Source organism: Orcinus orca, chromosome 17 (assembly GCF_937001465.1).
Source record: "Orcinus orca chromosome 17, mOrcOrc1.1, whole genome shotgun sequence".
Classification (NCBI taxonomy): Eukaryota; Metazoa; Chordata; class Mammalia; order Artiodactyla; family Delphinidae; genus Orcinus; species Orcinus orca.
Genome location: NC_064575.1, coordinates 77074557 through 77099891, shown reverse-complemented (window position 1 = coordinate 77099891; position 25335 = coordinate 77074557). Strand labels below are relative to the sequence as shown.

Genomic DNA, 25335 nt, shown 5'->3' with positions numbered 1-25335 from the left:
TCTGGAACTCTTCCATTTACCATTGCAACAAAAAGAATAAAATACATAGGAATAAACCTACCAAAGGAGACAAAAGACCTGTATGCACAAAACTATAAGACACTGATGAAAGAAATTCAAGATGATACAAACAGATGGAGAGATATACCATGTTCTTGGATTGGAATAATCAATATTGTGAAAATGACTATACTACCCAAAGCAATCTACAGATTCAATGCAGTCCCTATCAAATTACCAATGACATTTTTTACAGAACTAGAACAAAAAATCTTAAAATCTGTATGGAGACACAAAAGACCCCAAATAGCCAAAGCAATCTTGAGGGTAAAAAACTGAGCTGGAGGAATCGGACTCCCTGACTTCAGACTATACTACAAAGCTACAATAAGACAATATGGTACTGGCACAAAAACAGAAATAGAGATCAATGGAACAGGATAGAAAGCCCAGAGATAAACCCACACACCTGTGGTCAACTGATCTATGACAAAGGAGGCAAGGATATACAATGGAGAAAAGACAGTCTCTTCAATAAGTGGTGCTGGGAAAACTGGACAGCTACATGCAAAAGAATGAAGTTAGAACACTCCCTAACACCATACACAAAAATAAATTCAAAATGGATTAGAGACCTAAATGTAAGACCAGGCACTATAAAACTCTGAGAGGAAAACATAGGAAGAACACTCTTTGACATAAATCACAGCAAAATCTTTTTTGATCCACCTCCTAGAGTAATGGAAATAAAAACAAAAATAAACAAATGGGACCTAATGAAACTTAAAAGCTTTTGCAAAGCAAAGGAAACTACAAAGAAGACAAAAAGACAACCCTCAGAATGGGAGAAAATATTTGCAAACGAATCAGTGGACAAAGGATTAATCTCCAAAATATATAAACAGCTCATGTAGCTCAATATTAAAAAAACAACCCAATCCAAAAATGGGCAGAAGACATAAATAGACATTTCTCCAAAGAAGACATACAGATGGCCAAGAAGCACATGAAAAGCTGCTCAGCATAACTAATTATTAGAGAAATGCAAATCAGAACTACAACGAGGTATCACCTCACACCAGTTAGAATGGGCATCACCAGAAATTCTACAAACAACAAATGCTGGAGAGGGTGTGGAGAAAAGGGAGCCCTCTTGCACTGTTGGTGGGAATGTAAATTGATACAGCCACTATGGAGAACAGTATGAAGGTTCCTTAAAAAACTGAAAATAGAATTACCATATGACCCAGCAATCCCACTACTGGGCATATGCCCAGGGAAAACCATAATTCAAAAAGACACATGCACCCCAATGTTCATTGCAGCACTGTTTACAACAGCCAGGTCATGGAAGCAACCTAAATGCCCATCGACAGACGAATAGATAAAGAAGAAGTGGTACATATATACAATGGAATATTACTCAGCCGTAAAAAGGAACGGAATTGAGTCATTTCTAGAGACGTGGATGGATCTAGAGACTGTCATACAGAGTGAAGTAAGTCAGAAAGAGAAAAACAAATATATATTAACACATATATGTGGAACCTAGAAAAATGATACAGATGAACCAGTTTGCAAGGCAGAAATAGAGACACAGATGTAGAGAACAAACGTATGGACACCAAGGGGGGAAAGTGGTGGGGTGGGGGTGGGATGAATTGGGAGATGTGTATAAAATGGATGACTAATAAGGACCTGCTGTATAAAAAAATTAAATTCAAAAAAAAAATCACCAGTCACCTTGCAATCTGTTGTTAAGGGGTTGGGATCTGTCTATCTATCTTCTAACCTTTTTTTCTATTTATACATACATATTGTTTTCCTGTGTGTAATTTTTGTTATTCAATATTTAAACAGTACTGGGTTCGTACTGTAGTGCTATTTTGTAACCCTATTTTTCATTTATTTATATACTTTGAAAATGTTTTCCTGTTTCGTAAAATATTGTAGCCTGAGAACCTTTGTTTCATTGGACGCGTACAGCCCCCTAAAGCAGAGCTGCCCAGGCTGGAGCGGGGTCAGGAGCCTGGAGCCTCTCCCCCATTACCAGCTGCAGCCCCCTCAAAGAGGGGCCTGCAGAATCCAGAGGCGCTACCCGTAACATCATTCTAACCCCTGTATAGAAAGCTCACCATTTGCACCATAATTTATGTACCCGCTCTCCTATTTTGACTATTTCCATTTTTTCACTGTTTAGAATAATTGTTGAAAGCATCTCTGATATCTCTGCACGTGCTGTGATGAGCATGAATCCAGTTTATAATATTTTCACTTCCCTTCCTTCGCTATTGTTTGAGTCGGTCCGGAAATGCGGAGAAACCGCCGGCAGCCCAGGGCGCCCTGGTGGTCCTGTCAGCCCTTGCTCGGCTCAGATCCTGAAGCTCGTTTTCTTGAGAGATTGCAGGCTTTTTCAAGAGGTGGTTGTATTGCGCCAGAAGTTTTGTAGTGGATATCGTGGGGTGTACAAAAAAGTTTAGAGTGTTGATAGGAATTATGAATTCACCCTTCTAACTGTTCAGCATTACTGCAGAATTGTTTGTTGTCGTTTTATTACTTGGTTGGGGGGTGGACCAGGGCTGTCCTTCAGCTCGTGAGGCAGTTGAGGCATCTACTGTAGCTGTTACGCCCACTTGGTCTGGATTTTTTTCTCCTGTGTTCAGTTGTATCTCAGTAGCTCATTTTAAACTATAGGAGGATTGTAACTGGAGCTATTTTAGAGACCTCCTGGGTCTCTCATTTTGTCAGTGGCGGAAGCGAGAAGTGATGGACCTGAACTTAAACAGCCAGCTGGAGGCAGGTCAAGTCTAGAGCACCCTTTCTTCCCCAGCTGTCAGACAGCCTCGCAGCCGCTTGAAGGAGGGTATCCTTGGTCTGTCACCCGACCATATCCCATCCCTCTCCTAAGTCCACCCCGCCACCTCCCTGCCCTTCCATTCTGATGCTGAGCACACCAGGAAGACCAGAACTGGTTCAGATGCTGTTAACATGTCTGAGTCTCAGAACAGCTTGCCTGCTTTGAAGGGGAACTCATTTCTTCATCCATTTACTCAATCAGCAAGCATTTTACTCAGTGGATATCGTGTCTATACTGCACTAGGGGGTTGATGTAACACAGTGGTAGACAAAACAGTCATAACCCCTCCCTCAAGGAGCATTACTCCCGACAGCGAAGAAACAAGTGACTCTAAAATGCAGGCTCTTGAAAGTGAGCCTGTTCTGCCTGGTTGAGAGTAATGGGAGATTAGGGAGAAGTGATCAATCTAGAACTAGAACGGTCAAGACCTCACTGAGGAAGTGGCATGGAGACTGGAAGGCGCTTTGCCAGTAGCCAGAGGACGAGTGGTCCAGACGGAGAGCACAGCATGTGCCAGGAAGAGAGAACTTGATGGGTTGAGAAGCCGAGGAGGCCTGGCGTGGTTGAAGGGTAGTGGGAATGGGTGGAGGGGCTTAAGACAGGTTGTGCTGGGGTTAGACCTATACTGGGAGGTTGGATTTGAATCCAGTTTGATGGAAAGTGGTTGATGTGTTTTAAGCAGGAAAGTGATATGATCTGATAAATCACTTGAAAACATCAGTCTAACAGCATGACACAGCACATGAGACTGGCCTTTGGAGTTAGTAAAAACCTAAATTAGTAACCTGATCATCTGCCTTACTTACTGTTTGACCTTGGGCAAGTTGCTTAACCTCTCTGAGCCTGTTTCCTCATTAATTGGGTGAGACTAAGACACATCTTACAGAGTTGTTTCAAGCAACAACTTTAGATAACATATGTTAAACACAGTACTATCATTTTAATAACTATTTCAGACTGCCTGGGTTGGAACATGGTGTAATGGGATGCATTATCGTACAGTTTATAGAATGAGGCAGGGGAACAACTGCGAAACTTCCAGTGGAGAGAGTGGTGCGATGTGAAGAACCTTTGGGAGTCTCCCCCCTCCACCTCCCCAGCCTCAAAAGACCTATTTCAGTATCTGAAATGCTATCATTATGTTTTTTCCACCACTACTGCTGAGCCTTTCAAGTGTAAAGAATTCTAAGAAAATAAACCGAGTCACACTTTATCAAGAGTCTGTGTTGTACATGCATTGCAGGCCGTATCCGTATGTCACACAGCCCCCTGGCAGCATGTGGAGTGGCCTTGAATGACTTGCCCAAGCACACCCTAGCTGAGTGCATGTCACCTGCTTGACCATGTGAGCACGGGGCACTCTGGCATCTGTGAAGGGTACACTTACAAAGCCCTTAACAGTGCATGAGGTGGTACCATTAACCCTCATCCCTCCACTTCTGAGCAGTATTCTTTGTTTCCCCTTGATGCATATGCAACCAAATAAAATAAAGCTTAGCTTAATAGGTCAGTAATCGCTTATAATAACTGTTCATTCATATATATAGTATGTTGTAGTTTTCAAAGCATTCCGATACCTGTAAGAAGATGGTGCTGTAAGCAGTTCATTGCCTTTAGTGTCGGACCTGGTTTGTGCTTTGACGCCTCCGATTCATAGTGTGTTTGAACACACCTTGCAGGGTTACCAGGAGCAGCCAATGAAGCAGGCAACCCTGTGTGTCTGCAGTGAAGTGGGATCTTCGTTGGTGTCAGGCCCTGGTCCCCTCACATCGGCGTGGGCTAGTTGAGGAAGGTGCCAGGACACCCAATTTTAAATCAGGAAGCCAAGTCAGCAGGTCAGATGGTTCTCCCAAAGTCACAGGCCAGGAGTGATGTGTGGCCTCATGCTTCTCGGCTCCCACCAAAACCTCTTTTCTCCAGATCTTAATGCCCTGGAAAACGGCCTGATGACAAGGCACCAGTGTAAAATACCTTCAGGGTGGTGAGTAACTGTCTAGGGCATGAAGGAGTTAACACACCAGACAGAATACCTAATTTATACCTGGGAATCTCAGCAGAACTTCTGGGAGCTGGCTCATTACTTTAATTGGATTTTCCAACGTGTTGAGCAAGTCAGCAGATTCGCATTAGCCTTACTTTCAGAGGAGCTGTTTCCCTCTGTAGAGGGGAAGGAGAGAGAGGGGGAGGCAGTGGGCAGTGGAGAGAGGGTGTCAGAGCTAATGCAGGATGACAAAGCAAGCCCGTTACGACGTCCTTGTTAATTGATACGGTCGCACGTGCATGTAGGTGTTAAGGGCAGGGGTGTATGTGGGTACCCTTTGCAGAGCTGTGCTGCTTCCTCCTGCTCTCACACAGGGAAGAACAGCGGTGGTGCTGAGTCACTGCCCCCCCCCTCCCCCGAGGCCCACACAGGCCAGCCAGAAACTGCCCTGCAGCGTGAGGACCCACAACTGCTTCTTGGCTCCTGTGTTGGAATCTGGTCAATTAGTGAACAAGGCCAGATGAGCTGCCTCCCCTTAAGGAACATACCTTCTAGAAAAGAAAGACAGGTGGTAAATCAGTAAACAGGTAACGAGACCATTTCATTTTGTAGCAAAGCTATATAGGGGTAAAGAAAAAATAAGGGCATAGATGTGTGTGTGTTCATATACACAGGAAAATTGTTCCTGAAGTCATTTCCAATGGCTGGAATTACAGTTTGTATAATGTCTGGGAGTATTTAAGCAGTTGTAAGGAATAAATGGTTATTTTTATCAAAGCCAATATTAATTACAGTTTATTTGCTTAAACAAGTCATTTTTGCATCGTTGTGCAGAACGGTAGACCTCAGCCACCTCCTGTCTGGTTTATCCCAAATTTTTTGGTGGGCTTGATGTATATGCTCCTAGGGGAAAATTCCCCCCGCTTTTTTTTAATATTTATTTATTTGGTTGTGTCGGGTCTTAGTTGCGGCATGCGGGATCTAGTTCTAGTGACCAGGGATCGAACCCAGGTCACCTGCATTGGGAGCCTGGAGTCTTAGCCACTCACCACCAGGGAAGTCCCAGGGAAATTTTGCCTTTGTGAGGAAGGAAATGAACAGCAGTTTGTTTGGAAAGTAGTGTCTTTACCCAACTACACCTCATTCCTGCAATCGTCTTTAATGTGTTGTGTGCTTAGTAAAATGGAAAAGATATACTTCTTAAAACATGCCCTCTAACCTTGTGTAATCTTGAATCACATAAAGAACTTACGGTAATTTAACTTTATTGATAAAGGAAATGGATTGAGAGTAAATGAGAGTGGAGTAATCAATAGGACTTCGGTAAAGTAAATGGGAAATAATTATATAATAGAATTAAAAGGCTGCTTTTAAAAATCTGAGGATTCTGAAGGTGATACGGGAAGTCTGTCCACTAATATTATTATTGAGTTATGTTGGCTGCGTTGCCCATGGGTGCTTTTGTTACACATCCGTTTGCAATGAACAGTTTGCTCAGGTCATGAAAAGGATTCCTGAAAGAGCCGGAAAATTAAAAACAAACAAACAAACAGGAAAATGACAGAATTCTACACCTGTGAAGCCTTGCGACCCATCCCTGTCACAGAGCAACACCTTCAAATATCTGAGAGAGTAGGTGTTCTTAGTTGGGATGGCCAAGGAAGGGACGTTTCGTTTTGCCCAAATATGTCCTAAAAGTTTCCTCCTCTTGAGATTGCTCTGTTCTCTCTGACTTCTTTCAGTATCTTTATAATAACAGACAGTTACTATTCACTTAACACAATCTCCTTTGCCAGTTTTTATAAATTAACCTACCTTTTCACCAGGAAATGAGTTAGGAGGAGTCTGTAAGTTTAAATTTTTTTTCCTGTGGCCTTTTCATAGGATCATCACTGGGAAGATTCTCAATTCATAATACACGGTTATTTTGCCTTCTTGGTTTCTTATCAGCCCCCAGGAGTATGTGAGTGGATAATCACAGAGAAATTCTTAATTCTTGGGGTTTTCCATCAATGCGACTGCAGTCCAGTGCCTGCCCAGTGCCTGACCATGTGCCTGACCATGTGCCTGACCATGATGACTGGGCCGAAAGGTGATGCCGTGTGTTCGTTGTGTGATCAGTATGCGGTTTTTGAGGGACTTTTCCTTCCCAATAACCCCCACATTGAGTACAGACCACAGACTTTCACGATTCTTTTATTGTTACTTTGTAACACAGCCTTCAGGTGAAGGTGGCAATGACGTTTATGTATTTTTTGGTTTTTCCTGCTTCATTTCCCGAAGGATGAGAGACATTGGGGAAAGCCTTGATTCAGGACTAATAGTTAAAAATGCTTTATGATCACCGTCTCTTCATGTTTTGTTTTAGAATTTTTACTTTTTTTGAATCCACAATGTAGTACATGTTACCCGCCCCCCGACATGCAGAAGGTACACAGTACAAGGCTCCTCTCCCACCCTGTGTCCTTGCCCTACCCCTACCCCGTGTCCATCCCTGGCGGGGACCAATGTCAGCAGTTTAGTCTGTATCCTCTCAGAAAGAATTTAAGCATGGACATATTTTTTTCCTTTTTATACAAATCCTTGTACACCATGAATACTGTTTTTCACTTTGCTTTTATCACAAAACAGTTTATCTTGGAGATATTTCCAAAGTTAGACATAAAAAGCTTTCTCGTTTTTATGGCAATTGTGTAGAACTTCCATAATTTATTAACTGGTCCCCTACTGATAAGCACTAAACTTAGCATCAGTATAAACATTCCTGTAGAGGAGACCCTTGTACACATGCGACTTTGTGTTTCCTTCATTCTACAGATGTTTATTGAGTACCTACTCTGTGCTATGCAGCGTTCTAAATTCCGGAAGCATAGCAGTGAACTTACAGACCCCAGTCTCAAAGAGCTTGCATTCAGATTGGGAACACAGCAAACAAATAAGGAAACAGATACAGATAAAAGGTTAAGGAAACAGATACAGATAAAGGGTTAAGGGCGGTAAGTGTTGAGATGAAAATGCAAGATCTCCACGAACAGAGGAAAGGTAGGTTCTGGCCTGATCAGCGGAGATCCCCACCTCACTTACCACCATCCACGCAAACGGCCAAGACCCACAGGGTAGCAGGATGCAGGGGGCTTGTGACCCAGGAATGAGACTGTTGAGGACTCGGAGCAAGATGTTATTCCCACTGTCTGTCTGGGGCAGAGAATGAGTCCTGTTAATCTTTGTTTTTCCCATCTCATACCCAAAGCCAGTGTTTTTCAACCTTTTCTTTTATTATTACTACCTGCAGACTCCTACCCCAAGGAGCTTTTTAAAAGATAGTCTTTGGGCTTCCCTGGTGGCGCAGTGGTTGAGAGTCCGCCTGCCGATGCAGGGGACACGGGTTCGTGTTCCCGGTCCGGGAAGATCCCACATGCCGCAGAGCGGCTGGGCCCATGAGCCGTGGCCGCTGAGCCTGCGCGTCCCGAGCCTGTGCTCCGCAACAGGAGGGGCCGCAGCGGTGAGAGGCCCGCTACCACAAAAAAAAAAAAAAAAAAGATAGTCTTCCTAATAACTTTCTCCGTGAAATTTTAATACCACAGATATTCTCTATATCAGTTTACATACTGTGACCCTTTGGAAAGCCACAAACCGTAGTCTGTAATCATATTTATTATTATTAATTAAATATTATAGCTATTATATAATTATATTATCAATAATTAATAATGTAATTATAAACCATGTCTTATATTACTGTTATTAATGAAATATAATGTTTGATTATTATTGATAATTAAATATTAATGTTATTGATATTATTTTCACCCCACACCCTAAGACCCAGTGCCCTCGACCTCCCAGAACGTAGGCTGTGCATCACGGCCCTCTCACTGTTGGCCGGCCTGCCAGCCCGGCTGTTTCTCTGCATGGGTGGTGGTGAGATTGCAAAGATGGAATGTCTTGGTAGGAATCTCTTTGTCTGAAATAAAAAAGAAAGAGATGGTTGTTTCTGACCCGAGTCGTCTGGTGGTGTGCGTTGGAAAACTGCCCTCGTGTGTCACATTGGTGGTCAGGGAGGGCAAGACGTGGAGTGACTCGGGGCTGCAGGAAGCCTCGGATGAGAACCACGGGGCAGGGCCAGGGAGGAGTTCAGGGCTGGAGGGAAGGTCTCCCCGCCCTGCCCCTCTGTTCCCACATTGCCTTATTCGAATTTAACATCCCATAGGATTTTATGGTAATAAACACTTCCCAGGTGTCAGGGAGCACACCAGCACTTTGCCCGTGCATTAACTCATTGCATCTTCACAGCAGCCACCCACCACAGGTTCTGGTAGCCTCACTTTAGAGCGGTGGTTAAGAGGGCCATGCACAGAGCCTGTAAGTGTCAGCGTTGCTTCCTCTCACACCACCTTCTCCCTCTGCCTGACCTCATCATGCGTTAGAGCTGGTTGCATACTGACTGCGTCTGCCCCTGGGTCGTCAGCCCTCTGTAGGCAGGCCGTGTTGTGTACATCATCGCACCCCCGTCCCAGGCCCTGGCATAGCGGGTGTCACAGAATAGGTACTTCGTAAATGAGCGATGGAAGGGTGGTTGGACGGGTGGGCGGCCTGATAAACGAATACGCTCACACATGAGTAAAATTCCTTCTCGAATGAGGGGACCCGCCAGCCTCTCCATCTGTAACCGGTGCTGCGGGTCCCTGCGGTCTCAGTTCCACGCTGCTGGAACTGGTTTCGCCAAGATGCCAGGGCTCCCCCTGAAGACGGACTGTAGAGCGCTTCTCAGCCCTTGTTTTCCTGACTCTTTCCACACTGGCCCGTCCCTCCCTTGGTTTCCCTGCCACCCTGATCCCCAGTTGGATACATTCCTTCCCCCTCTCTCTGTAGACTGCTCTTCGCACCACCTTAAAATCAAGGAGACCCAGGCCACCGCCCTGGAACAGTGAAAAAACCCCTGCTCCAGCTGTAGATTGCACTTCCTAAATAGCTTTCCTTTTAACAGAACTTGGCACCGAGGATACAGTCGCGAGCAGGACCGTCGCTGTCTCTGCCCTCGTCTCACCAAGCTTATGTGTGACGGGGTGACCGTGCTCAGTCGGCAGCGGCCGGTTTTGCTGTCCCACGTGCACCTTCTTTTTCTCACCGTCTCCCGTCTTTGTTTGCTTTTCAGCTCCAGGGCCTGAGCCACAACGTGATCTTCACCTTGGATTCCTTGTTGAAAGGAGACCTAAAGGGAGTCAAAGGAGTGAGTGTTGAGAAATTTGATTTTCAGTTTAGTTTGAAAGGGTTGCCTTCTTTCTCTTCTAAGATCCCAGTGGTACTCATGTCTGAAAGGCACTCTGAACGTTTTCAGCATAAAAAATGCTGTTGGAAAATGATCATTAGAAAAAAACACACTGCTTCACATGGCGCTATTGCCCGAGAGACAAGATGAGGCACTCAGGAAGACCGGGGCGGCGGGGGGCGTCTTCGCTGAGTCTGGGCTCCCCCCTGGAGGACCCGTGGACCCACCTCTCAGAACCACTGGGTCCTGCCTCATCGTCGTGAGCGGGAACGCACACCGTCCCACTCTCTTAGCTTCTCGGGTGTAATAAGTTGTGTGATGTGCCTGAAAGTGTCCTATAAAGGAGAGCCTTTCTGCTAAGATGTTGCTGGAAGATTATACACCTTTAAGCAAAAGTACTTTCAATCTCAGTTTTATTTTCTCTTTTTTAAGGATCTCAAGAAGCCATTTGACAAAGCTTGGAAAGATTATGAGACAAAGTTGTAAGTGTTTTTTTTTTTTTTTGGTTGGTTGTTTGGTTTATTTGCTGTGAGTATTCTAAGAAAAAGAATAACTACAAGAAGGACAGAGCCCTGAACTAATAGCTTTGGGACAAAACACTGCTGAGTCCATCCTCGTAAGGGCTGAGAGGCTGGGTGTTCTGACCTGACTAGAAGTGCTGACACCTCCCGTGCTAGTTGTGTCTGGAGCGAGATGTACTTTCAGTGTCGGGTATTTGGGCATCCATGGCTGATACAAACTGTCAAGTTGTAGGTCTGTGACTGTTGCAACTTTTCTTTCGTTATAGTTAGCACATAACTGGAGACCATTTACATATTTCAGGATAGCACGGCAACTGGGCAGTACAAATAATACCCAGCGTGTGTGACATCTGTCTGCCCACCAGGGCCTGTGCAAAGTGCTTTACATGCATGACCTCCTCACAGCAACCCTCTCTGTGTGCACCTTGCACTGTCTGTTTATGGCTTAGGAAACTGAAGCTTAGAAAGGCTGAGGGGCCTGCAGAAAGTCCTAAGGCTAATAAATGTCGGGCTGGTGTCCCCTCCAGTCTGTGTAACTCCAGAGCTGGAGCCGTGTGGCATGACGGCAGTCAGAGGCCTGCGTGCTGGGGTTATCGTGCGGGATGACGGGGAGGCCGCACGTGAGGTCTTGTCGTGGGCCTGACTCATCCTTGTGCGGTACTGTTCCTACCACATCTCTTTGTGATTATTGCTCTGAGGCATTTGTAACCAGGCTGTGGAGTGGGGTGGGAGGAGAAATGTATTTATAAACATTTAATAAAAGTCTTAGCTATAAACTTGGATAAGTACAAACATGAGAGAATAAAAGCATTTCCGTAGGCAGCAATAACAGCAGAGTGAAAACACAAGCCAAAGAAAAACAAATTCAGGACTAAGTTATGCCCGCCCGTCATGTTTCTTCTCAAGAGTCGGTAGCTTCCTGCTTTCTTGCCACCCACACCAGTGGAGAGAGAGCTGAGGTTTATTCTCCTTCTGGTAAAATCCCTGCCTTCACACCCATTTAACCTCCAAGGTGGTGTGATGAAAAGAGTTGCTTAGGAATGGCACGAGGGTATTACAGTGAATCCCAGCCAGGTCTGTAGGTTTTCCATTGGGTCGATGGCTTGATTTTCCACTGTGTTTGTATGTAGACAAGGATATTGGCTTTCTTTGGGGTTTGATATCCTACCCCACAATTTAAAAGAAGACTTGAAGGCTAAATCAGTCTTTGCTTTCACAACTAGAAATTATAGGCTCTTTCTGAAATTAGAAGTCTGCTTTCAAATTAAATGGATTTTCAGAAAAAGGGCTGTGACCCCTGGTGTTAATACCAAAGTATCAAATGTCATAGCCAAGCATTAGCCTCGGGTACCATAGGTTTAATGTGGTCCCTCCCTCTTATTTCCCTGGTTGCTTCCCAGCTGAAGAACATTTTCATAGCATTCCAAATTATAGATTAGGATTTCTTCTAAATCCTTACTTTGTACAATCCAGTGCCAGGTGGTTGAATGATTAAAACGTTACTGCGGTATGAAAACAGCCTAAGTTTAGAGAAATATTGGAAATTGCTTTTGACTAATTTACATGCATGTCTACAAAGACCCATTATCTACTTTGTCTTGAATTAACTCTTAAATCTCAATCTATTGATAATCAAGATATGCCTCAGGCCCCCAACCTGATTCTTTTTCATCGTAAGGTGCCTTACTCTAGAAAAAGTAAACTGTCAAAATTACTTGATGCCAACCAAAATATAAGAGAATTTATATGAATCCATTCATGTGGGAGATCAGAGTTAAAATGTAGGAAGTCTCCTTGGTGAAGATCCATGCAATGTGTTGATTCCCTTTGAACTTAGATTTTCACTTTTGATCGATGCTCTCCATTTAAGAGTTCCTGCCTCCTAACTTCGGTAATTAAGAAGTAATCAGGTGGCTCCCATTAAAGGGAGGACACGACTGCGGTGTTTTTGTTTTTAATGATGGCACCCGCTTTCATTACAGTACAAAAATTGAGAAGGAGAAAAGGGAGCACGCCAAACAGCACGGGATGATCCGCACGGAGATCACCGGAGCTGAGATCGCGGAAGAAATGGAGAAGGAGAGGCGCCTCTTTCAGCTCCAAATGTGCGAAGTAAGAGCAGACTTTTCAGCCCTTTGCCTAGAATTTGATTAACTGTCATCCTTCCTGCTAGTCAGCAGTCTTTATGCTTAAATGCAGGCTGTGTTTGATGATTAGAGGAGGGGACTGTTTCTCAAGGACTCTAATCTCCACTTTTCTCCAAGCCTTTTGGGATCCGCCGTTTCACTGTTGTCTCATATTTTGAGCCTGGGTCCTATGGGGCTCTTTAAGCCAAAACAGGATTCTTTGGTGAGAACTTTACTATTGCTTGTGAGTGAGTGTGGAAAAACAATTTTGGTGAGGGGTAACACTGGTGAATATTAAGTTTTACTGGTACAGATGTACAGCATGTTGCTTTTTTTTTTAACCACGTGTCCAAGTTTGAATGAAAACTTGAAGTAGTGATTAAAGTCTGAGCTCATGAAAGAAATAAATGCAACAAAAAGCATGTTGCCTTAGACTTAGAGCAGTGGTTCTCAAACGGGGTTCCCATTGGCATTCCCTGACCTAGAGACCAACCCATTCTGACGCTGAGTAATGGAATTCCTTTTGCAGTTTTCAGAAGACATTAAAGGGGCTAGAATTTTCTCAGTTTCAAGTTTTTCTTCCCTAATTTTTTTTTCTTTATTCCCCCCCCCCCCATTATTACCCTTTGGCTCCTTGAACTTGTCTGTTTGTGAACACTTCCATGCAGTAAAACAAGTTAACAAGAAACAAACAATATCAGGGCTTCCCTGGTGGCACAGTGGTTGAGACACAGGCACAGTGCGCCTGCCGATGCAGGGGACACGGGTTTGTGCCCCGGTCCGGGAAGATCCCACATGCCGCGGAGCGGCTGGGCCCGTGAGCCGTGGCCGCTGAGCCTCCGTGTCCGGAGCCTTTGCTCTGCAACAGGAGAGGCCACAACAGTGAGAGGCCCGCGTACCGGAAAAAAAAAAAAGAAACAAATAATATCAACAGAAAATCTTGGCCAGTTGTGAAAATCAGAGCCAGTAGTGTTCAGTGCGTACACTAATAATGCTTTTTTTTTTTCTTTCACTTTTTAGTAGCAAAAGTACTTTCCAATTCACCTCTGTGGTCTGGAAGTTTTAGTATCTTACAAGCATATCCCTTAAAGAGAATGCCATCTGTCTTTCAATCCATCTCTCAGGTTTTGACCACGTGAACTATGAGTTTGAGATCCACTGCACACTGGGGGGAGATAATCAATTATTCCAGAATGTTTTGCTGTGCTTGATTTCTGCTTGTCTAGTAAACTAATCTTAAGCATCTATAAAATGCTAACACGCTGATCAGTTTGCTTGGTACACTTGTGACTGTGTCAAATTAGCATTCCCTAAATTAAGCTCACACTGTCTGGCGGCAGCTGAGCCCCAGTAACTCACACTGATTAACGACTGGTAATCTGATCAACGCACAACTCTGTTTTATTTCCGCAGTATCTCATTAAAGTTAACGAAATCAAGACCAAAAAGGGTGTGGATCTGCTGCAGAATCTGATAAAGTATTATCACGCACAGTGCAAGTAAGTGGACTGTTGCAGTCATGATTATTAGCCCAAGTAAGGTCCCCTTCACTTCGTTGGTTTTCTTAATTCTTTCCTTTCTGGGCTTCATTTGGTCCCTGTATATAGCTGTATAATGACCTTCCACAGCCAAACGATAAGAAATGGTTTTGTCTTCCATCTTCAGCATTTTCTATAAATCATTAACTCAAATTAGTGTAACTGTTCAGCTCCTCTAAATACTGAACAGTTAGGAGCTTCATTTGGTCCCTGTATATAGCTGTATAATGACCTTCCACGGCCAAACGATAAGAAATGGTTTTGTCTTCCATCTTCAGCATTTTCTATAAATCATTAACTCAAATTAGTGTAACTGTTCAGCTCCTCTAAATACTGTCTTACAAATGCTAACTTTGGCCTTGACAGTGTGTGGAGCTGTTGTCACAGATGCTTTTGTCACTAAAGAGGCCTTTCTAGGAACTCCCTCCCCCGCTTACTTGGCATTTTACCTATTATTGGGTCATTTGTACCACATATTCCTACTTGGGATTGTTTTTGTTTTGTTTTTTTCATCATCCAAGTTAAGTGAAATTAAATACTTTGGACATTAGCAATACTTGGTATTTATACTTGGATTCCTGTGTAGTTGCTGGTATATTTTGAGAGACATCCATTGTTCTACGCCGGCACCATTTTTGCTTATGTTGCAGGGCTACCTTTTTATTATGTTTGACATTCTGTGTCACCACATTTGCTTAGTTTACTTCTTGCTCACTTACTGGGTTAGCTTTCATTGGTTTTATTGTAGAATTTTTGTCTGAAAATGTGCCGGTTACCATTCAAGTCTATATTGAGTCAGTGGAAGTTACAGAGAATAGAGTGCAAGGACTTTCCAAAGTGGTCCAGACAGCTCTCATAGTTATTTATAAGTAGAATACTGTAAAGGTCATTAGCACTAGGTAAAATGCTTACTCTCCAAAAAGTTAACATTTATCGTTTCCTTTGGTCATCTCTCTTAATTCTTTTTGATAATGTTGTATCTAGGAGGATCTTCATGGTGAATGGCAACATTCAACGGGGCTAGCATTAATGTGATGGGGAAAGCACCAGGCTTGAGTCAGGCAGATAGACGAGTTCAAATCCTGGCTCTGCGGCCGGGTAACCACGTGACCTTTGTCAGGTGCATCTCTAAACCTCAGTATCCTCATCTGTCAGGTGGGGTTAAGGTTCATAGTAGACCCACCTTGGGTTTTGCGAAGATGTGAGAATTAAGTGAGATAATGTATAGGGACTGCCTCACCCAGTGCCTGCTGCACTGTGCCTGTTTGCTGCTGGGATGGTTCTAAGTGGCACTAAAAATCATTCATTCACATATTTTATTATACAGGATTATTTCTCTTCAGGAAGATCAAACTTTTAATGATCAACTTGTTATTTACATAACTTTGATTTTACTTTTTTCCTCTTTTCAAAGTAAATTCCGCCTTGTATAAAACTTTCAGATATGTATAAAAGTAATTATAGTGAAGTAGAAATATTTTCACATTTATAATTTTGCCTGTGGAAGCCTCATACTGATGACCTGGACTAACCTTTGCCTTCATAGTATAGCAGGTGCTTGTGACACTTTGAAATGTGTGGTGGTGGTCCCTGATTTTAGTTTAGGGTGGAATTTTTCATCTTTCATCAGTTTCAGTTTTCCTAGAATATTTTGAAACTTTTACAGAAATAAGTGAATCTCTTTGTCTTCTCAATTACTACAACACTAGAGCAGCAAGTCTGATTTCACCTGATTTTAGAAATCTCTTTTGATTTCAAAATCCCTGAGGAGGATTTAACCTACACAAACATGAGTTTTCCAAAAAAGATGTTTTGTAAACTAGAGATATATTAACCTTTGTTGGTAAAGGTGAAAAGAAGAGCATCCTCCCTTGATTCTTGGCTTTTTCCCTTTCCACAAATATTTATTACTCTCTTAACAGAGGCCAGGTACTTTTCTAGGTTCTGGGGTTCAGAGGTGAAACAAGGCTTCTGCTTATGGGAGTTAACTGTCTGGTATAGGAAGTAAGTCAGCTCCATCAATAATCATAATGGGGCTGGAAAGTGACTGATAACACAGGGCATCAAGAGAAGGAGAGACTTCTGGCGACGGAGACTACAGAGGGCTCCTTAAAGGAGGTTGTGGCACTTGGAATTGGACTTGGAGGATGGCTGGCATTTGGGCACTGGAATCTGGTAGAAGCATCTACCCTAGGGCAGAGAAAGATCAGCAGAAGGAAACCCTATACGCTGAGAACTTCCTTGCAGGGAGAGAGATTCAAACACATCCAGTAGTAGAACTGGGTTATAATGTAATTCAACCCCAGCTGCCCCAGGTTGAGCCGCAAGGATGCCATCACAGCGAGAAACCAGTGTACCTTTCTTCTGAGGACTACTCTTATTCTTTCCTACTTCAGTCAGACTCTCCAGACTCTTTATAGATGTGTAGTGGACCTGTAAAGCATCCTCTACTTAGATTTAAAAAGAGAAATTTCATATTCTGAGAACTTATTCCGCTTCCCAAAATGATTTTCAATACATAGTAGTCAGGTGGAGCTCAAGAATGAATTTGCGGAAATCTCTCCCAGCAGCCTCAGAAGCAGCGGATTAAAGCTCCACAATCAACTTGATATACCCTGCATCTGTGGAATACCTGAATAGACAACGAATCATCCCAAATTAAGGAGCCCTGTGGATGAAAGGCGCTTGGTGCTGCAGCCAGGAGTCAGTGCTGTGCCTCTGAGGTGGGAGAGCCAACTTCAGGACACTGATCCACAAGAGACCTCCCAGCTGCACATAATATCAAACAGCAAAAATCTCCGAGAGATCTCCATCTCAACGCCAGCACCCAGCTTCACTCAACGACCAGCAAGCTACAGTGCTGGACATCCTATGCCAAACAACTAGCAAGACAGGAACACAACCCCACCCATTAGCAGAGAGGCTGCCTAAAATCATAACAAGTCTACAGACACTCCAAAACACACCACCAGACGTGGACCTGCCCACCAGAAAGACAAGATCTAGCCTCATCCACCAGAACACAGGCACTAGTACCCTCCACCAGGAAGCCTACACAACCCACTGAACCAACCTTAGCCACTGGGGACAGACACAAAAAACAACAGGAACTACGAACCTTCAGCCTGCAAAAAAGGAGACCCCAAACACAGTAAGATAAGCAAAATGAAAAGACAGAAAAACACACCGCAGATGAAGGAGCAAGATAAAAACCCATCAGACCTAACAAATGAAGAGGAAATAGGCAGTCTACCTGAAAAAGAATTCAGAATAATGATAGTAAGGTTGATCCGAAATCTTGGAGATAGAATGGACAATAGAATGGACAAAATGCAAGAATCAGTTAACAAGGACCTAGAAGAACTAAAGATGAAACAAGCAACGATGAACAACACAATAAATGAAATTAAAAGTACTCTAGATGGGATCAATAGCAGAATAACTGAGGCAGAAGAACGGATAAGTGACCTGGAAGATAAAATAGTGGAAATAACTACTGCAGAGCAGAATAAAGAAAAAAGAATGAAAAGAACTGAGGACAGTCTCAGAGACCTCTGGGACAACATTAAACGTACCAACATTCGAATTATAGGGGTTCCAGAAGAAGAAGAGAAAAAGAAAGGGACTGAGAAAATATTTGAAGAGATTATAGTTGAAAACTTCCCTAATATGGGAAAGGAAATAGTTAATCAAGTCCAGGAAGCACAGAGAGTCCCATACAGGATAAATCCAAGGAGAAATACGCCAAGACACATATTAATCAAACTGTCAAAAATTAAATTCAAAGAAAACATATTAAAAGCAGCAAGGGAAAAACAACAAATAACACACAAAGGAATCCCCATAAGGTTAACAGCTGATCTTTCAGCAGAAACTCTGCAAGCCAGAAAGGAGTGGCAGGACATATTGAAAGTGTTGAAGGAGAAAAACCTGCAACCAAGATTACTCTACCCAGCAAGGATCTCATTCAGATTTGATGGAGAAATTAAAACCTTTACAGACAAGCAAAAGCTGAGAGAGTTCAGCACCACCAAACCAGCTCTACAACAACTGCTAAAGGAACTTCTCTAGGCAAGAAACACAAAAGAAGGAAAAGACCTACAATAACAAACCCAAAACAATTAAGAAAATGGGAATGGGAACACACATATCGATAATTACCTTAAATGTAAATGGACTAAATGCTCCCACCAAAAGACACAGATTGGCTGAATGGATACAAAAACAAGACCCATATATTTGCTGTCTACAAGAGACCCACTTCAGACCTAGAGACACATACAGACTGAAAGTAAGGGGATGGAAAAAGGTATTTCATGCAAATGGAAACCAAAAGAAAGCTGGAGTAGCAATTCTCATATCAGACAAAATAGACTTTAAAACAAAGACTATTAGAAGAGACAAAGAAGGACACTACATAATGATCAAGGGATCGATCCAAGAGGAAGATATAACAATTGTAAATATTTATGCACCCAACATAGGTGCACCTCAATACATAAGGCAAATACTGACAACCATAAAAGGGGAAATCGACAGTAACACATTCATAGTAGGGGACTTTAACACCCCACTTTCACCAATGGACAGATCATCCAAAATGAAAATAAATAAGGAAACACAAGCTTTAAAAAAAAAAAAAAAAAAAAAAAAGTAGCCAAGTATGAAAACAGCTAAAACATCCACTGACAAGCACGTCAATAAAGAAAATGTGGTATACACATAAAATGGAATATTATTCAGCCTTTAAAAAGAAGGAAATCTCATCATTTTCAACAACATGGATGGATCTGAAAACATTAAGTGGGATAAGTCAGTCACAGTAGGACAAATACTGCATAATTCCACTTACAGGAGGTATCTAAAACAGTCAAAAGTGTAGATGCAGAAAATTAAATGGTGGTTGCCAGTGGATGGGGGTAGGGAAAATGGGAGCTATTGTTCAATGGGTGTAAAGTTACAGCTATACAAGATGAATTATTTCTAGAGATCTGCTGTAAAATATAGTGCTTATAGTTAATAGTATGGTATTGTGTACCTAAAATTTGTTAAGAAGGTAGATATCAAGTTAAATGTTCTCATCACAGAAGAAGAAAGCAAAGGGACACAGGGAAACTTGGAGGTGACTGATATGTTTGTTATCTTGACTGTGGTGATGGTATCACAGGTGTGTGTATATTTCTAAACACATTAAATTATATACATTAAAAAAAAAAAAGGCACAAACCTCCAATTATAAGATAAGTGAGTACTAGGGATGTAATATACATCATAAATATAACTGACACTGTTGTATGTTATATATGAAATTTGTTAAGAGAGTAAATCCTAAGCGTTCTCATCACAAGGAAAAAATATATATTTTCTTTTCTTTTAAAAAAAAAAAAAAAAAAAGAATGAATTTGCTCCAGTAATCTCTCGTGTACTCATAGTACCTCAGCGGGGATACAGCTGCTACAGCGGAAAAATAGAGGGTGCAGGAAAGAAGAGCTTTTGTCACCCGTTTCAGATCACCCCACCAGTTACTCCTCACTTTCAGACATGAACATTGTCAGTAACATGCTGCTTTCAAAACAAACACACATTATTCTACTGCTCACCCACTCCTTTTACCACTTGGTGAGTATCATTATGGTCTGCAGACTCGAGAGCACTTACAAACATTACTTTACCATCCTTCATCTTGCAGATAATAACAGCTAGCATTTATAGAGCAACCAGGAAATTGTAGCTCAGAAAAGATCAGTAACCTGCCCAAGGTCACAGTCATTCACTTAAAAGATGCTCAATAAATATGTGTCAAAACAGACAAAATAGAAGAAACCAAGGGAAAAAAGAAAATGGACTTCGAAGGTAAAAGCTTCTGTGACTGAAAGGACACTGGTAAGCAAGTGAGAGGACAACCACAGAAGGGGAGAAAATATTTGCAAATCATTTATCTGATAAGGGTGTAGTGTCCAGGATATATAAAGAACCCTTACAGCTCAACAACAAAGAGATAAACACCTCAATTTAAAAACGGGCAAAGAATTCAAATAGCCATTTCTCCCAAAAAGATATACAAATGGCCAGAAAGCTCATGATTAAATGCTCCGCATCATTAGTCGTTAGGGAAGTGCAAATCAAAACCAAAGTGTAATGCCACATCACACCCACTAGGAAGACCGTAATTAAAAACAGCAGTGGCGGAGTGGCGAGGCCAGTGGCACGATGGAGTGAGTCAGGGAGTGCTTACTCCTGAGATGGGCTACAGGGCAGCACGTTCCAGAGGTGGACGTCCACGTCAGATGTAGGAGGACAGCCTCACTGAGCCACCAGGAGAATCAGCTGTACCCGAGGGGATCTCAGCAGCGGCAGCCAGTACGTGCTGTGTTTCCAGGCAGAACTGAGACAGGCACTCTTAGCTGAGACACCAGGAGGTGGTTGCAGGGTTACTGGAACACCCAGGTAGCTGTTCCAAGAGAAGAAAAGAAAAAACAGCCAACAATATAATGAAGCTGTTATCATGAAAAAACAAAACAGTAACATAACAGAAAATAAGTCTTGATGGAAAAGTGGAGAAATTGGAACCCTCAGTACATTGCTATAGAAATGTAAATGGGGGGCAACTACTTTGGAAAAGAGTCTGTCAGTTCCTCAAAAAGTTTAAATGTAGAGCTATGTGTCCTAGCAGTTCCACTCCTAGGTGTGTACCCACGATAATTGAAAACAAGTGCTTAATAAAAATGTGTTCATGAATGCTTATAGCAGCATTATCTCCAATAGCCAAAATGTGGAAACACCCAAATATCCATCAGCTGATGAATGGAGAAACAAAATATTGTGTAGCCATAAAAGGGAATGAAGTGGAAACCATAAACAAGACGAAAAGACAACCCTCAGAATGGGAGAAAATATTCGCAAACGAAGCAAGGGACAAAGGTTTAATCTCCATAATATACAAGCAGCTCATGCAGCTCAATATCAAAAAAACAACCCAATCCAAAAATGGGTGGAAGACCTAAATAGACTTTTCTACGAAGTAGACGTACAGATGGCCAACAAACACGTGAAAAGATGCTCAACATCACTAATCATTAGAGAAATGCAAATCAAAACCACAATGAAGTATCACCTCACACGGGTCAGAATGGCCATCATCAAAAAATCTGCAAACAGTAAATGCTGGAGAGGGTGTGGAGAAAAGGGAACCCTCCTGCGTTGTTGGTGGGGATGTAAATTGATATAGCCACTATGGTGAATAGTACGGAGGTTCCTTAAAAAACTAAAAATAGAACTACCATATGACCCAGTAATCCCACTACTGGGCATATACCCTGAGAAAACCATAATTCAAAATGATACATGCACCCAAATGTTCATTGCAGCACTATTTACAATAGCCAGGTCATGGAAGCAACCTAAATTTCCATCAACAGATGAATGGAAAAAGAAGACGTGGCACATATACACAGTGGAATATTACTCAGCCATAAAAAGGAACGAAACTGAGTTATTTGTAATGAGGTGGATGGACCTAGAGTCTGTCTTAGAGAGTGAAGTAAGTCAGAAAGAGAAAAATAAATAACGGTGTGCAAATGCACATACATGAAATCTAAAAAAAAGGTACTGATGAACCTAGTGGCAGCACAGGAGTAAAGACACAGAGAATGGACTTGAGGACACAGCGGGGGAAGGGGAAGCTAGGACGAAGTGAGAGAGTGGCATGGACACATACAAACTACCAAATGTAAAATGGATGGCTAGTGGGAAGCGGCTGCATAGCACAGGGAGATCAGCTCGGTGCTTTGTGACAACCTAGAGGGAAGGGTTAGGGAGGGTAGGAGGGAGGCTCAAGAGGGAGGGGATATGGGGATATATGTGTACATATAGCTGATTCACTTTGTTGTACAGCAGAAACTAACACAACGTTGAAAAGCAATTATACACCAATAAAGATATTTTTTAAAAAAAGGGAATGAAGCATTGATACACGCTACAAGGTGGATTAGTATTTAAAACATTATTCTAAACAACAGGGATTTATCATATTAACACAGGGAACTATGTTCAATGTCTTGTAATAACCCATAATGGAAAAGAATCTGAAAAAATATTTTATATGTATATGTATAACTGAATCACTTTGCTGTACATGTGAAAGTAACACAATATTGTAAATCAACTATACTTCAGTTTTTTTAAAAGTTTTTCTAAGTGAAAGGAGCCGGAGCAAAGGATTGATTACATATGGTATGATTTCGTTGAAGCGAATGTCCAGAAGGGGCAAGTCCTTTGAGACCGAAAGCGGATTGTTGTTTGCTGGCGGGTAGAAGAAGAGCGAAATTAGGAGTCACTGCTAACGGGCACAGTATATCTTTTTGGTCTGGGGGAAATGTCCTGGAATTAGATAGTGGTTGCACAACACAGCGCATATACTAAAAACTACTGAACTGTACACTTTAAAATGGTGAATTTTATGTTACATGAATTTTGTCTTTTTTTTTTTAATAAAAAATACAACAGAACAAAACAAAGATTCTTAGATTCTTAATTAGTACTTACACTACCCTTGTGCATTCAAGTTTCTTAAATACCACAGGACATAACACAGAATGGATCTGGGAGAAAATGTCCCTGTTACCTAGACAGCTGGAAGTCAGCGCCTGACTTAGTCTAAGCCTGAAGCTTGGAAATCAGTTTTTCATAAGGGATTGATGGTGGAATTAAGAGGTTACTTTTTTAAAATTTTGCTTTATAGTTCAATTTGTTTTATAAAACCATACTCTCTGCTGTTCCAGGGCGTCCTAACTTCTTTTTTTTTAATTAATTAATTTATTTTATTTATTTATTTTTGGCCGCGTTGGGTCTTCGTTGCTGCGCGCGGGCTTTCTCTAGTTGCAGCGAGCAGGGGCTACTCTTCATTGTGGTGCGCGGGCTTCTCATTGCGGTGGCTTCTCTTGTTGCAGAGCACCGGCTCTAGGCGCGTGGGCTTCAGTAGTTGCGGCTCATGGGCTCAGTAGTTGTGGCTCACGGGCTCTAGAGTGCAGGCTCAGTAGTTGGGGCCCATGCGGGCTTAGGTGCTCTGCAGCATGTGGGATCTTCCCGGACCTGGGCTCGAACTCGTGTCCCCTGCATCGGCAGGCGGATTCTTAACCACTGCGCCACCAAGGAAGCCCCCTAACTTCTTTTGAAAATAATGTAATGCTCTCTGAATCTTTCAGCTTTTGGCCAAGTAATACCTCTTCCTAAGCCAAGCAGAACATGTGATAAAGGGGTATCAGGGAGACTTTCTGGTCTCTCTTTCTTTTAAATTAAAAGCAGGACGAATATAGTGTTTTCCTTCCCCGTCATTGCTTAGAGTGACTTAAGAAGGAAGTGAAGTACGTAGCAACTCTCTCAGGATGGAGAAGGTTCTTGTTTGTTCTCAGGAGGATGTGTCCTGCCTGATGGTGGGTGAGTGTCAGACACTCCTGACTTGCTTTCTGCAGCTTGCAGGTGTGTTCCAGCTCGTCAGTGTAAATGTGAGGGTCACTCCGCCCATCCGTTGGCAGCTTGTCTTTTTCTGGCACCCAGTGTCATTAAAATATGGTCATATTTCTTTCAAGCTGCTTCTTTAAAAAATGAACCAGTCCTGCTGTGTCCCTAAGGTGAGAGAAACGATGAAGCCCATTTCGCTGGCCAGTGGCTGGCATGTATTGAGCTGCTTCTCTGTGCCTGGCATTTTAAAAACATTTTCCAGTGCTCACAAGAACTCTCCAAGGTCCATGCGACTCTCTCCATTTCCTGTATAAGGACACTGTGGCGCAGGGCTCCAGAGATTATGCAGTTATTCAGTGGGAGAGCCAGGATTTGGACCCAGATCAGTCTTGTTTTTTAATTACCTTTGCTCTAGAGATCAGAAGACTTATACTCAAATCCCGGCTCTGCACTCAGTGACTAGATGACCCTAGACAACCCACTTGACCTCTCTGGGCCTGTTTTCCTTATCTGTCTTACAGGTTAATAATAATAATTACCTTCTTTTGTTAGACTGTAATGAGACCTTTAAAAAGGGGTATTCCATGAATTATGTAGGCATCATGGTGAGTGACCGGCACAGAGTAAATACTCAGTAAATACTCAGTAAATACCTCCCAGCTGCCATTATTATTACTGCATCATCACCTGTTTTCCAAATTATTTCAGTGATTTACGGAGAAATTGGCCAAGGGACAAGTGGGATGTCATGAGGTAATTTCCCCTTTTGTCGGCAAAGCATCCACGTTCAGGTTGAGTCATATGTCACCAGAACTGACACCTGTGCTTCCCTTTTCAGTGAACAGAACACTTTATCTGTAATAGCTCATCTGATGCCCCTGGAAGCTAGAAAATGTCCACATTTGGAGATAAGCATGCCGTAGTCAGACAAGGTCAATGACCTGCCTGAGGTTATACATACGGTCAGGTTTAGAGCCAAAATACGGTATGTTTTATGACTCCTAAGCCCACGCACTTCCACTGAACCAGAACCAGCTCAAAGAGAGGGAGGAAGGGAACAGAGAAGCGGGTGCCCCCAGTGGGAGGTTGTGGCTTTGAGTCCCGGCTGGCCAGTAGGTGGGAGAATCAAGCATGGGTGGGGGCCAGGGGCTCCCCAGAGGGACGGTGCGGTTGGCAGCCTGTTGGCCTTTGTGGCATCGCTAAGGACTGGCAGGTGTGTTGTTGCCCTGCAATCCCCCAGCCCCGCTCCTGCTTCCCACGCAACGCTAGACGTTGGCCCTAAAATAACCATCTGAGAGGGGCTCTACTCAGCCTGTTCTCCCAGGCTAAGTGTCGATTTTTAAATTTTGTCCTGCCTGAGTAACATATGATCTTTTCTTAGAAAATATTTAGAAAATGGAGTTAATGAAAAAGAGGGGGGAGAAAAAAACATAATCTCAGAAGATTACTGGATTTACATATATGATTTGTTTACAGAAATGGATCATACCATAGATTAAAATAATTCTTCATTGCACTGAGTTTTCTTGTAATGTTTGGAAGAATTTAACTATAGGCAAATCGACTTTTTGCGTCTTTCTTCAG

At 42.6% G+C, this 25335-nt stretch overlaps 1 protein-coding gene and 1 pseudogene across 10 annotated transcripts in view; both read left to right on the top strand.

Annotated features, from left to right (window-relative positions):
- The window catches only part of ASAP1 (ArfGAP with SH3 domain, ankyrin repeat and PH domain 1), a 340108-nt gene that overhangs the window by 232003 nt on the left and 82770 nt on the right, over positions 1–25335 (top strand). For all 10 annotated transcript variants that reach the window (XR_007472790.1, XM_049700766.1, XM_049700768.1 and 7 more), the window contains 4 exons: positions 9994–10068; positions 10540–10589; positions 12611–12740; positions 14168–14253. Coding sequence is in view for 9 of the 10 variants with exons in the window: in XM_049700766.1 (XP_049556723.1) it covers positions 9994–10068; positions 10540–10589; positions 12611–12740; positions 14168–14253 (341 nt within the window). In the remaining variant the exon portion in view is untranslated. The remainder of the gene's footprint in view (positions 1–9993; positions 10069–10539; positions 10590–12610; positions 12741–14167; positions 14254–25335) is intronic.
- LOC105747754 (SNRPN upstream reading frame protein-like) lies at positions 20503–22451 on the top strand (annotated as a pseudogene).